This window comes from Dicentrarchus labrax, unplaced genomic scaffold (assembly GCF_905237075.1).
Source record: "Dicentrarchus labrax unplaced genomic scaffold, dlabrax2021, whole genome shotgun sequence".
Taxonomy (NCBI): domain Eukaryota; kingdom Metazoa; phylum Chordata; class Actinopteri; family Moronidae; genus Dicentrarchus; species Dicentrarchus labrax.
The window spans coordinates 8,915,938-8,930,405 of NW_026136722.1; the positions used below are offsets into that span (position 1 = coordinate 8,915,938).

The following is a 14,468-nucleotide window of genomic DNA, read 5'->3' on the forward strand; positions in this document are numbered from 1 at the left end:
TGCACCAAGTTCTATTCTGTTTTCATATGACAGAAGAAGCATTTATAATACATCTGTTTCATTGCTGGACTTACAGTTTGTGCACCAGGTGGGTGCGCAGGTCCTGAGTGACGTGTTCATGCCAGGCCTTTCTTACCCCCGTAGCAGAGAGAGGGGTGGCAGTGGGCAGGTTTCCCATGCCTCCTGCTACTGAACCATCTGGCATCAGCTGACTGTAAAACACAGAGAGGAAGAAACTATTACTTAATTTCCATTTCACACAAGGTTTCGTAAAGGACATAATGCGAACATAATAAAGCCCAAGGAACAGAGAACAGATTGAGATTCAGTCAGTCAAAAGAAGATGAGAGGGGTGGTGATTAGGTTGACAAGAAACCACAGGACTCTTTATCCTAACTATGAATTAGTCTATGAATTAAATGGCAGCTGCAAGACATAAGATTGTGTCATCAATCTCAAGATGACAGTGATTGTAGAAGTATACATTTCTTTTAAAACAGTGGGAGCCTTCGCAGCAAAGGCCACGTTTTTGTGTGATGTATTAAGAATGAGAATGCTCACTTGTTGAGTGTGGATGGTAGAGAGGAGTCGGAGTGCATGCCAGTCTGGTCTGAAGAGGGGACACCCATCCCTCCTGCCATCTGGCTCATCTGATTAGTGCCTGATAAACACACATAGTCATTTACAAGAGTGAACAAGGAAAAGGCTTAGCAACAGATTTATAGAATTGTTACCACTTCTACATGATCCGCTAAAAGTCTCATCTATTCCGTACCTAGTGGGTTTATATTTCGCAGCTGCTGGTGCTGGGGGCCCTGGGGGGTTTGCTGAGTGGAGCCCTGGACCGGTGTAGGGGGCTGGTTCCCATACGGCAGGCCAAGGGCAGCATAGGCCCTCTGCATGGAGCTTGGGTCGATGTGAGTGGCAGCGCTGTTGATGGCTGTGGCACTGGGCTGGCCAGGCCCCACCGTACTGATGGCATTCTGCAGGCCAGCCCCAGGGGAACCTAGCATGGCTGGAGCGAGAAGAGGAGGAAATAAATAAATGGTTTGGCAATATTATATTAAGTATTTAATTAATACCCTGTAATAATTTAGAAGTAGCTGTTGCTTCTAGTGTTTCTGTATGCTTTTTATTTGCTAAACATCAAAACATATATAAATTTAAGTCACAAAACACAAATAATTAACATTAGTAAATTAGTAATAATTTTTTTTGAATGAAGCATCAATAAATGTCAAAAATGTCTATGTAGAAAAAATTCTCAATCTTTGTGCAAAAGAACATGTTCTTGAGCAGACCTCCATCTAAAATCCCTGCGCTGCTCCCTGCTGTGTTGATTGCTGACAGGGAGCACGCTGCCTCTGTGGGGGATTTAAATCTGTCAGAGGGCATTTTAACCAATCAGAGAGCTAGCTGTCCCAAGACCCTGCCCCCACTAATAGCAGAGCCACGGAGCCCCTCCCCTGGGTGTCACATTACAGGCCCAGCCTTTCTAGAGGAATCCTCTCGCTGTTGAAGCTCTTGCAGCCAGCGAGCCAGCACAGAGCTGTGGCAGAGAAACGACCTGCAGGTGGCACCACTTCATATCACACACACACACACACACACACACACACACACACACTGACTGGAGGCTCGCCACTAAGCGACAACAGCCTTACTGAACAGCTTAAAAATGTATCAAAGATTTACTTTTTTTAATTTTTTTTCAAAATGACCACAACCATAGACATTTTTAAGCATCCACAAGGTTGTTCTCTATTAATTTCTAACTTAACCCATATGTGTTTTATATGCATTTGTATATGCATAAGAGAGAAGGGGAGCTGATAAAGTTACTCACGTTGCTGGTTCCTCTTGTCACTAGCATTCTTCAAAGGCAGGCAGACCGGACAGTCGTGCCGTGTACAGTTCTTCCAGTGGGAGATGATCTGTCTGGATGATGCACAGTGAGCCACTGGGGAAAAATAAAACGGAAACAAAGATATAAATTGAGGAATGGTGATAAGTAATTCAGTAGTATCTGACTATGACAACACACCGAATTCAGACACTGCTACATTAAAGTAAAACAAGTGTTGACTGAGGGAAGAAAGATACTGTATAAAATGGCTAGATAAAGTGATCACACCCAGCACCATGTCAAGTTAAGCTATAGCACAGTCAAAAAAAAAAGCCTCAACTGCTACAGTACAATGTGCAAATAGCTATATAAAAGCAATTGTACATGTTGTAAAACCATAAATGCATCCTTGAATTTACTTAAAGCATATAAAAAGTATAAATATCAGAGTTCAAAGTTCATCAACCTAGGGTGACCTCCTTGCTACTTACAACTGTCAGAGGGAAGTTGCTTGCTGCCAGGGTAGACAAGGAAATGGAAGTACAATTATTATGACACCCGTTTCAAAAATATTAAATTAATGTTTCCTGATGTTGTCAGTCACTGGGGCGCTTGGGGCTTAGCGGGTCAGGGGGGGTAGAGTGGCTCTATTTAAGCAATAAAACACAAGAGCTGACAAGAGCTGACTGCTTCCAATCTGTCTGGTAGGTCAACAACAATGCAATTTGATTGTTTAGTGTTATATAGGGATGCAAATTTCATGAAACTTCCTTAACTGGTCACCAGCCACATATAGATCAATAAGCAATTTTACTAAGGACAATATTGGCAAGTGGTTGTATGAAGAGCTGAAAGCGAGTCAAGGAGCACTCTAAAAACACATTACTTTCACTCACCCTGGCAGGACTTGCCAGCCTGGCAGTGGGTCATGTGGTTGAGGACGTTCTTCATGGTGCGGCAGTGGGGCAGAGTGCAGGCCCTCACCTCACCGTTGGCCTGCTCCCGCCGCTGGCACTTATGTGCGTGGAGCAACAGGACCAGCTGCTGCTGAATGAGTTTGCGCTTCTCAGGGTCGGCCGTCGGGCCTGCTGACACACCACCAGCCCCAGGGACCATGCCCACCGAGGCTACCTGCTGCTGCATCTGGGACTACAAGAGAGTGCCAATACACAGGCAGGTTAGGAAAAGATCCAAATATCAGACTTTCTATGTTTTTAGACTTTCAGGTTTTAAGTAGAAACAGGGGCTTAGAGATGTGGAATACGGTACAAGAGAAGAAAGAGGTGATAAGATAAAGGAAGTTAAAACTCACGAATTAAAAGAAAACGTGAAGGAAAGCTCTGAGAATGGAACAAGTAAACTAGGAAAATCTAAAAAAAAAAGATCTAACTTCTTTCTCAAAAATCGAGGGACTGACATTTCCTCCCTCGATTACGTCCATTTCCTGTTCCTCAAACAGATTTGCATAGCACTGAGCTCTTCTACTTTGTGCATGGAAAGAATCATGTTATCAGACAAGCTGTATTCAGACGATGTGTTGACATGCTACTATCTACTACATTTGCATGTACACAATAATGCAATCTATATTAATGAAACAACCGGTCCTATAAGAAACACCTATAAACATGGCTTGCTTAATCTGATTATTGGTCAGAATCAAACGGTATGAATGTATACACAGGCACTTATGTTGCTACAGCAACCGTACAGGGTATTTGTTGTTCTTATAAATAAGCCCATTTGTAGTATTAATATGGCAACAGTAATAGATGATCAAACATTGTTTAACTCTTTGAAAGTCAGGTGCATGAAGAAATTACTGTACTATTTCAATATTGCTGTGTATGTTTTTATCTGGAAAACTTAATTATGTTACAGTATTTCTTCTCAGGTCATTTTAGTTAGGTGGCAATTTCTTTTAATCTCTCTCAGGATGAAAATTACCACGTTAAGATCTAGGCTTACACTCCGTCAACACCACCAACATGTGCCTCAGTCACGTTTTTTCTCCTCTCATACAGATCTGACGAAACAGATACACTTAGTATTGAGTAATTGGGAGCACACGGCAGTACTGCAGATGAATAGATCCAGTATAGACACTGATAGGGACCTGCAGCTGTGGCTACTGCTTTCATTACGCTACTGGTGTAGACAAAGTTTGATCAAAAACCATAGAAACCAATAAATTTGTAAGGAGGACAAATTAAATTCAAAATTATGACTGTATTTAGCAACTATTTATACCGCAAGCAGGTGGCAATCTATTTAAACTGTATGTTGCTTGGTTGCAAATGCAGAGATTGCGTGTGTATTGTATAGCAACAATTAAATTACAGTTGCAAAGCCCCTGTGCACATTTATGGTTTGGTTCCTATCTAATGTGGATACAAAATAATATACAATGTGTTTTACCCTACCTAACATAAAACAAAAAGGGTCTGGGACAGACATATCCACCATTTTCTGGCATTTCACTTTATTGACAGGACTGTAGGGAGAGACAGGAAAGGCAGGGGAGAGAAGGTATGACACGTAGCAAATGGCCTCGAGCCGAATTCGAACCCTGGCCACTGCAGCAATGACTGAGTCTTGACACATGGTACACACTCTACCCGGTGAGCTACCGCCTTTTTCTTTAAGATCCGAATGGCACTCACCATGTTTGGCACACTCCCAGCTCCCTTCAGCTCAGCAGGGAATTGGGGCAGGTTGTTGGAAAGGGCTGTCTTGTTCTGGAGTTGTTGGGTGTTGACCCCCGCTGCCCCCATCTGCTGCACCCCAGCCTGACCATACTGCTGGCCAAATGCTCCCGACATCCCCATCTACAGTGGACAATCAGGACAGAGGGTGATCAGAAATGCGCATATCATGCAGCATACCATCACAGTAGATCAGCCTTTTTTACCTCTGTCTTTTTGTGAATGCATATGGAAGAGTTTCTAACTTTGAGAATGCAAACACAGCAAGGTGGAGATCATTGTGAGCTTTAGCACACAGCAAAGTTTATGTTGCACAACTTTATGATCACACACTATGTTTTATTCTCCAAATGTTTTCATCCACCATGCCTTCATCGAGATTATCTTGTGCCTTGTGTTCATGTGTAAACAACAAATTAAGGGACTGCTGTCAAAAATGTCCACTCAGTGCTAGCTCCAACATCTCTTCAAACTTATATACTAAAAGAAACAGAAATTGTCGCTACAAAATGTGTAGAAATGCCTAATTTTAATTCCATTATATTACTCAGAAAGGGAATAGTTTTCTTGTTAGGTCCTCAGAAGTCAATCATTCCTATCTATCGGATTGGCCCTCAGCATGCGTCTGTATGCTGCCTCTGCCTGCCTTTCTCTATGGTGGCCAAAGCGGCAGCCTACTTTGCTTCACAGAGGTTCTCCCTACTGCTAGTAGTAAACAGGCACACAGAGCAAGCCCAGCCCAGCAGAGAGAGAGAGGGAAACGGGAGGAGACACGCAGAAAGACCAGCTTGCTCAACAACTGAGCAGAGCACTGCGCTGCTGCCTGCCCCTCCCCCTCCGCTGCACGGAAACACACAGATGCTTGCCTGCTGCCTCCCTCTCATTCACACATGAGCACGGCCTCGTCCTCCTCTCCCACATGGGGTCTCTCACTTGATGATCTGCGCTTACTACGGAGGAGTGTCGCCAGGCCAGAGGACAGTACCGTCGCACAGGAAGCCTCCAGTGTTTCCCCTCCTCTGTTCCATCTCTACACAGCCTCCCCCACCCCAACAACACACACACACACACACACACACACACACACACACAAACTGGCCCCTCTAAACATGATTTACAGCTTCATTATCAAAGGCCAAAGGCCCAGAGAGAGAGAGAGAGAGAGAGAGAGAGAGAGAGAGAGAGAGAGAGAAAAGGGCAAACACTAGAAAATAAAGAGTTAAATGCTGGAAAAGTTGCCTAATCCCATGCTTGGTGAACTCTCTCTCACGATGACAGGAGGATCTGACATCGAAGGATCAAAAAGGGTCGCCTTTATCAATGTCTGATCCTAAGGTAACTTCTCTGTTTCAATTGTGGATCCCTGAGTGTCAGGTTCCCCACTGTCCACTGATACAGCACTGTTGAATGTCTGAACACAACCAAAATGATCATATGGATTTAGCAGGTTGCCTGTCATATTATGAAGTATCACTTCAACCCCTATCCTCATCCCTCAGATGATAACCTTTAATGTATTATTTTGCTGATTGTCAAACAAAAGGCTGGGACGAGATTTAAGCATTTTTACAATAATAGTAAAGCAATGTTTTTTGTTCATACAGTGTGGTTAAACTTCCTCTACTCTACTTTAGACACGGTCTGATTCATAGCCTGATCTGATTATACTGTATGATGGCTGATCTGTCAAACACATGCAGTGCCGGCTGCATTATATATTTTTTTGTTGTTGGTACTATGAGGTTCATAAAGTAATAAACGTTTTTTATAACACAAATCATTTGCAACACTAAAAGAAGTATTGTTACGTGTACAATAAATCCTTTCATTTTTCCCCATACAAAGTGCTTTATTCTTAAACAAAACAGCAACTATCATCAACTGTGAAGCCATCAGTCTTCTTCAGGCTATAGTCAAAAACAAACACCGTTATTTACATCACTCCTTGCACACCCCTAGTACTTTCTTGGCCAATATAAGCAAAGACAAAATATAGTCGAAATTAATAATCAAAACTAATAATGAGAAACTGTTGCCTCCAAGCTAACAACAGCTCAAGCAGAGGATCGGGTAGCTCAGCAATTTACCTGCTATACCTGCAAATCTCTTTTTCTTGTTCCAATTTGGTCTCCTTTTTTCTTTACTATTTTAGATGTAGAACAACTACATTGGAATACTGAAAGAAGGTGGGAAAAACTGGGTGGGAAAAACTGGGCTGTCAAACCTTGTCATACTGAAGCCAAATTAATGTGTTGTGTCATTTGTGCATTAACGTACACGTTCTCTCTTTCAAAGTAATAGTGTAGCCAGCTAGACTTGTGCTCTGAACAAAAAAGCCAACACGTCATTTCCAACGCAGCATGTGTCTCTGATGGCAGCTACACAAGGTAAATATGACGTGTGTCTGTCGTCGTATCTTCCAACCACAGACCAACACATACGCACTACTCACAGCCAGGTTCAAATCTGTGTCTTCCTCTTTCTTCATCGCCTTTCAAACACAACCCCAGCGTCTCAATGTGATGCAAAGGCATTTGTCGTTTCAGAGATTGATGCACTTGAGAACCCCCTTAAGTCTGCTTCGTCCAGCAGACCCAGGAAGATGAACAAATCAATACATGGTGTGGGGGACATAACCGATGACAAGCCAGCAATAGGGTTAGGCAACAGATACACCACATTTCATATATTAATCTGGATAAAAAGATAGGATCAAAATGAGACTCTGAAATACTGTCAAAAGGTACATTGCTGAATCAAAACAATTTATGACCACTCGTACGGTTTCCTAAAAATTAAAAATTAAAAAAACACGCACAAAGAGGCACTCAGAGCTTTCCAAAATCATCCCCAGACCCCCCTAACTGGCTACTCCATATCCTTTTGGAAAGCCCTGCAATAGGGCTAAACTCACCACATGCTATTGATTTTGTGTAAAAAGTCAGAAAGATGGAGATAACACGCTTTCCTCCAGAGGAAACTTCAAGCGTTGGCAAATAATGTAACAACGACGAAAGTTTCAAACAAAGTACTGCTATTGACAGATAGGATAAAAATAGGGTGGTGAGGCAATACTTTGGTTCTTTAACATCCTACATAAAAACAGACTGGTGGGAATATTTAAAAAGCTGGTTTGAAATATTGGAAGGACAAATGCTGAAGGACTAATGTTGCATCTATCAACAAAAAATATGTTTTTTTTAATATTGCTTCAACATTGCTTCATTATTTGTCTGCAAGAGTGTTGTGAGGAGAGAAAACTGACTGAACACACCAGGAAAATGACATGTATATGTGTTAAGTCCAAGCAGTTTAACTCTATGCTGAAATCCAATTTTGACTAAAAAGTAATTGAGGCTGTTTATATCTGTGTGACAAGTGACAATTTGATAAATCTGGACATGTGAACATTTGATATAAATGATGTACAGTAGTTAATACTTTACTTGCTCAACAGATTATTATGATCTTCCATGCTGAGTAACTTTGAATTTAGAACCTCACCTTATTCATGTTTCCAGCTTGCTGAGCATTCAACGTGTTGTGTGCACCCAACTGTGGCCCTCCTTGTGTGAGTGTCTCTGCTAGCACACTGCCTCCAACACCCGGTCCAGTACCCACTTGTGCACCCTGCATGCCCTGGCCCTGGTACTGCATGCCAGGTCTCCCCCGGCCCGCCGGTCCCAGAGCCCCATTCATCACTTGTCCTGCCTGGCCCATGACCCCATGACCCTGCCCACTGTTCATCATGGCCTGGTTGAAGCCCATGCCTGTGCTTCCATTGCCTTGTCCAGCAGAACCTCCTTTCTGGGCCTGGGGAGACTGGTGATTGGTAGAGCCCTGCCCCAGTGGACTTTTACCAAGCACAGCACCTAGCTGGCTTCCCACCATGCCTCCCTGTTGGGGGCCACCTCCTAATATCGAGGAGCTTCCTGGTCGCAGGAGCTCAGACAGCTGCTTGTGTTTGGCAGCTGCATCAGGGACGATGGAGTTGAGACCAGGACCCCCTCCACCTGGACCACCGTTAGAGGACATTCCCATTCCCAAGTCTCCATTGGGGATGAGCTCATCTGGAAGGTCGTTTTCCAGGTCAAACAGAGACACAAGATCTAAAAAGAAAGAGAAATAAGAATAAGCCATCATCACTGACTCACCCCCTTCAACCAACAGCTGCTAACCCCCAACCACAGAGAAACTGAGGTATCTGTAAGAAGGTTTGTTCTGTTATCATTAGGGTCTGATTAATTGATTATTAAAGTAATTCCATGCAGTAGCAATTACTCAGACTTGAGCCAACACTGGGCTTAAAGATATATAGAACAATTGTTACATAAAATTGCCCTTCTGCACAGTGAGGGACATGTTGCAGAGAACATCCAGTGATACGTTCACTTTCCTGTTCTTTAAGATTAGGCTACAGGGAGAAAGGACCAACAATCAGTAATAAGTGGAATTCGTTGCCTTTATTGTTGATTTCAAATCCCTTTTTTTTTGGTCGATTCAAAATTTTAAGGATTCAAGGCAATTCCATTTTTTTCACTCGCTTTTTTTATTGAGTATCAGGTAGGTACACACAATGCGTAGGGTGCTTGGCAGAGTAGTAGACTGGTACAACTTATGTTATAGCTGCTTTTCATTTTGTGATCGATCAGTGAGAACTCACTCGCAAGCTGACATATTACCATGGTTACCAATCTTGCGTAATTACGTAGACAGCTTTTGGGACACGGTTCCCCCGCCGTATGATCATCATGCTGGACATCAACAGTAGTATAGAGATTTCTCACATTCACACAAATATACCTTTAACCAGAGACATATTCTGACATCTTTCTATCAGACCCAGCATTAACTTTTTCAGCAGTTTGAGCTACAGTAGCTCATCTGTTGGATCGGACCACACGGACCAGCCTTCACTCCCCCCTGTGCATCAATGACCCTGTTGCCGGTTCACCACTTTTTCTTCCTCGGACCACTTTTGACCTCTGCAGGCCGGGAACACCCCACAAGAGCTGCAGTTTTGGAGATGTCATCCAGACATTACAATTTGGCCCTTGTCAAAGTCACTCAAATCCTTACACTTGCCCATTTTTCCTGCTTCTAACACAACAACTTTGAGGACAAAATGTTCACTTGCTGCGTAATATATCCCACCCACTGACAGTTGCCATGATAACAAGATAATCAGTGTTATTCACTTTACCTGTCAGTGCTCATAATATTATGGCTGATCGGTGTATATTGTTTGACAACAAAAAAACGTCCATCATTTCATATTACGATATATCGTCAGTTACCAACATAAACCAACATGTTCTCAACAAACACATTAATTAATGGGAAATATGGGCCGTTGCTACGATATCTTTTCGTCATTTTGACAGCACTTTGTGTTCTTCCGCACTTATGCAGACAGGAAATTTGCATAAACGCAACACAAACAACACAACAGTGTAATTCTAAACACAAGAAGGACTCCAACCAGCCAAGACAAACAAGGAGCTTCTTCTGTTGCATGGATGGGTGTGGGTATTAAAAGTAGAAACTATAAAAGCTATAAAAGCTGTACAGTCGAGTGCTCAAAACAAACGCTAGACCCAGACATTGTTTTGTTTAGCCCTAATCTAACCAGTTGTTATATTCAAACTAAACCAAGCCTGATCACCATACAAAGGTAGAAATAATAAGTATAATATATGTTCTAACCTAACAAGTTTCTAACTACTAACTTCCCTTCAGAGTAATTAAGACGTCCACTGTGACCATACACTGGTGTATTTAAAAAGATACGATTTGCGTTTTCCATTACCAAGGTAAATGTTACAATTAATTAGTAGTCGGCAGATATTGGTTTCTAGGTATAACTAGAGAGCAGGGCCGATATATAATGCTGATACCAATACAAAGAAAGGTAATGTATAATTCTATTCTATAGCAAAGTCAAGCATATGTTTACAGCAGGATGAATGAGCGTTGAGTACAGGGGCTCAAAACCAACTTTTTCTCCATCTTTCCAAAACTAACCTTGACCTCAGCCTTAGGCTTAGCGCAGGCCTACCCACTCAGGAAGTGAAATCAGAACTCCACTGACAATTCAGCTCTCTGGTCTGCAGTGCACACTGTGCACTGGTCAATATGACTCATAGTATTAGTACTAGTATGGACCTGTAAGATATGTATTTTTTTTTTAAACTAAAATTGTGTGTAGAGGAACACAATATGACTTTTCAGTTTGCATTAGAAAACACTGTAACAGCATAACTCAACAGTTTGCTTGTTAGTACTAATGTGCATGTGCATGTACACTCCAGCAGTTCAACAAGAGAAAAGGTGCAGAGGAAAAGCTCTGTAACTGATAGCACTCTTGTGGCTGCGCAGAAAAAACAAACAAGACGACTAAACACACACAGAATATTAATGAAGGTTACAGTCCAAATCACACGTCTATGCTAAGGTCCTTGACGCGCAAGTGTGAGTGGGCTCGTGTATGTCAGCCAATAAAGATTTTTTACTAGCACACACCCACACATACCTAGCTCAGTGTCTCCGGTTACCTGGGTTATTAAGATTGGAAAGAAATCCAACCCGTTTATCGATTAAAAAATCTAATTAAAATCAAATTGGAATTCCTTTGCTTTTAGTGCGTACGATTAAAGCAACAAGTCTCAGAGTTGCAGCAAGAGACACTGATAGTGTACAGTTGAGAGCAAGCACCTGTTCCTTACCCAAGGCATATTCAACAAGACTGAGACCACACAAATTTAAGATGGAGAAGATACAGTGGAACCAAAAAGCCAGCTGAAGGAGACAAATTGCCTTCAGCATGGTGAGTCTTTTCACAAGGCTGAGAGTATCAGTTGAAGTTTCTCATTATACAACAAGGATATGATGAGCATATCCCGTAGTAAGAAATCACATGAACACAGAGACAACGGAAGCATCCACTAACCAGAGAATCCCAACACTTGAGTCACACTATTCTCACCTGAAGAGCACATTGCTGCTGCCGGCTGTAATTCACCCAAAGCTTTTCAGCAGCCACATGAAAATCTTCAATTAGACTCTTCAGTCTGGGAGATAATAACAGGCTGTGCAGCAAGCTGTTGGTGCCTTACCAAAGTCAGAGAGAAATGGGATGGGATGGAGATGGAAAGAGCAAGATGCTCGACGCAAAGTCACTATGCAATCATGGAAGTGCTAAAGGGACGTATTGAAACCAGGCTAAACATGGGGAAAGTAGTTAGTGCACCACTTTTAACTTTCAGTAGTATATGCTAGAGAGGTAAAGTTGCCTGAGGAAGTTTGATTCATCACAGAAAAAAAGTATTGATACAGGTATTCATCTCACTGCTGCTAAGGAAACGCCTGTCATTATCTTTTATGAGAACAACTTAAAAAACAAGTACAAAGTCGGCCCATGGCCAGTATGAGAAAACAACTCACTCACTGCCTTTATTAAATGCATGTATTGAAAAGATCGTACATTATACAAGTGTCTTTGCTTTGAGAAAAAACCTTCCTCATTTCCAGTGGCCATGTGAATCATATCTGAAGAAGCTCACGTTCTTTATTATACAGTTTCTGTTTCACTTTTGTTGGACTGCCTTTAAGACTTTCTCCTTTGTTTTCAGCCATCCCTACATCCACCATTTTGTTCCAAGTACAGGAACACATTAGGTGTTGTATGCGATCTCCGCCTGACGTCTATTCAACCAGACATCAAAGCCTTAACATCATCAATGCAGTAGCATCACCCATCTCATTAGGTGCTGATGGTAAGCCTGTTGCATCAGACTACTGGACATTTTTCACAACTTCCCATTATTATTAAAAGTTAAATACTGCTGTTGTAATGCAATTTAAATTGTCATTATGGTTCAACAAAGTTGTGGATTTTTATGTTTGTGAGCAGTGGATTTTGAAACAGTGTGTAGTGTTACTTGGGTAAAAGGTGAATATAAAGCAGTAGCCTAGTTCAACATAGCTGACTAAAATAATGTTACTATCTTCACATCGGGAAAGAGTCACTTCCTACAACAAACTGGCAAAGGTGACCCACAAGCCCACCTCGGCTTGGCTGTGCAGTTAGGCTGTGGGTGGAGGAAGGATCAGATCCTTTACTGAAGTAAAAGTACTAATACAACACTGATAAATACTCCACTATCAGTACAGTGGGGGTAAAACAGAAGCCTTTTCTCTGCTGCTGGAAAAAAATCCTAGAGGAAACTATTGTGAAAGATGTTCTCTATTATATATTTATTATTGCTCTACTTCTACTATTGCTTTAATAAAGCAAAGTGTTTTTCTTATCCGATTACCCAATTCATTGAGGGAATAATCCATAAATACTTGATTACTAATTTAATTAATAGCTTCAGCTCTATGCCATTTAAATCAAACCAAACATTTGACTGTCTAATGTCTGATTTCAATTGAATTGCCTGATAACTGCAAGTAGGCAATAAAATCAAAAACCAGTTCTGTTAAGAATTCATTGTCTTGTCTTTCCACCAAATAATAGAAAAGTATCAATGAAGACTCTGATCGTTAAGCAGTCTCAAAATTGGTATCAGTATCAATAAGGATTAACCCCAGATCTAAACATGGCCATGGTGTCCTGAGCAGAGAATGACATCCCACTCCCTCCCCATGTTGCTATCACAGCCTCTCTCTGAACTAAATAAGCTTGATGAGAATAAACAGGATCATCTTAGCCTGATAACATTATGTTAGCCTGGATTAGTCAAGCCACATTTGAAGAAAAGGGCCCAGGACAGTGTCCTCCTACTCCTTACAAGATGATGGCTGTAACGCAAAGTTTGGCTGCATGTCAACCCCGGAGAAAGGGGAGAAAGAAGACGTTTTGCTTCGACTGAGGACGTCTTAAAAACTTGGTGTAAAATGTATTTGTTTTCACAACTTTTGTTTTATTTTAAAAAGTGTTTTTATGAGGTTCAAAAAGCAGGTCTGGTTACGAAAACAAAGAAAATATAATGCCTCATTTAAAAACTGAGGAAACACAGTGCTGGGCTGTTTTCCACATATTTGACTTGCAGTACATTTGTAAAACCTTTAATATGGCAGTTTATAAGAAAAGCTGTGATGGCTTCAAGATGTGTAAAATTAGTGGCACACTACACTTGTAAAGCTGGGGCTGCAGTCATTTGCTACACAGAGTTTATGTAACCCACAGCCATTGAGAAAAAAGATTGGGAAAGGCTACATAATCTGAGAGGATGAAAAAATTGGAATGAATGAAACAGCTCACAGTCTTGTTCCAGGGGATATGAGCATCTTGTGGATGTGTGAGATACGAAGGTTACGAGCGGAGGGAGGAACAGGGTAGAAGTAAAGAGGGCTGCAGGGCAGAACTGTTTTGGGTTGGCATCCAGTGCCACCCTCCGTTCTCCTCATTTCAAATCAGTTCCACCTCAGCTGGAACATTAGCCAGCAGTTCCAGAGTGCCGTCTGCCCCTGCTCCACCACGCTGGTACAATATTTTAACACTTGACTGTATTTAAAACACATGCTAATGCTAACATGGCTGAATAATGCTCACCCAGGGGTTTGGGTGATCAGGTACATGGACCAGAGGAAGAGGAAACCCAGCTAGGTGAACACTAGGGTGGGAGAGTGACTGTCTATTTCTCACCTTCAGCGCTCACACACCAACTCAGTAACACAAATGAAAACAAGCCTGACCCTGGCCTGTAGCCAGAGGAACAAACCCATACTGACACATGACTAGAGCACCATAAAAAACTGTCACACATTAACATAAACATCAAAGACAGGCTGCTAATCTGTGGCTGTGAGCGACAGCTCAGTGTGCAGTGGGCTGGATGTGGCAAAGGGAGACGCCTTTGCTATCTGTCAGACAACCAATAATGGAAAGGCTTTACCAATAATAAATGTGA

General features: G+C 42.0%; 1 protein-coding gene across 1 annotated transcript in view; it reads right to left on the bottom strand.

Annotated features, from left to right (window-relative positions):
* The window catches only part of crebbpb (CREB binding protein b), a 38,580-nt gene that overhangs the window by 18,148 nt on the left and 5,964 nt on the right, over positions 1–14,468 (bottom strand). The window contains 7 exon segments of the mRNA XM_051387549.1: positions 75–212; positions 562–661; positions 776–1,015; positions 1,847–1,960; positions 2,743–2,995; positions 4,510–4,674; positions 8,056–8,660. Of these exon segments, the coding sequence (XP_051243509.1) occupies positions 75–212; positions 562–661; positions 776–1,015; positions 1,847–1,960; positions 2,743–2,995; positions 4,510–4,674; positions 8,056–8,660 (1,615 nt within the window).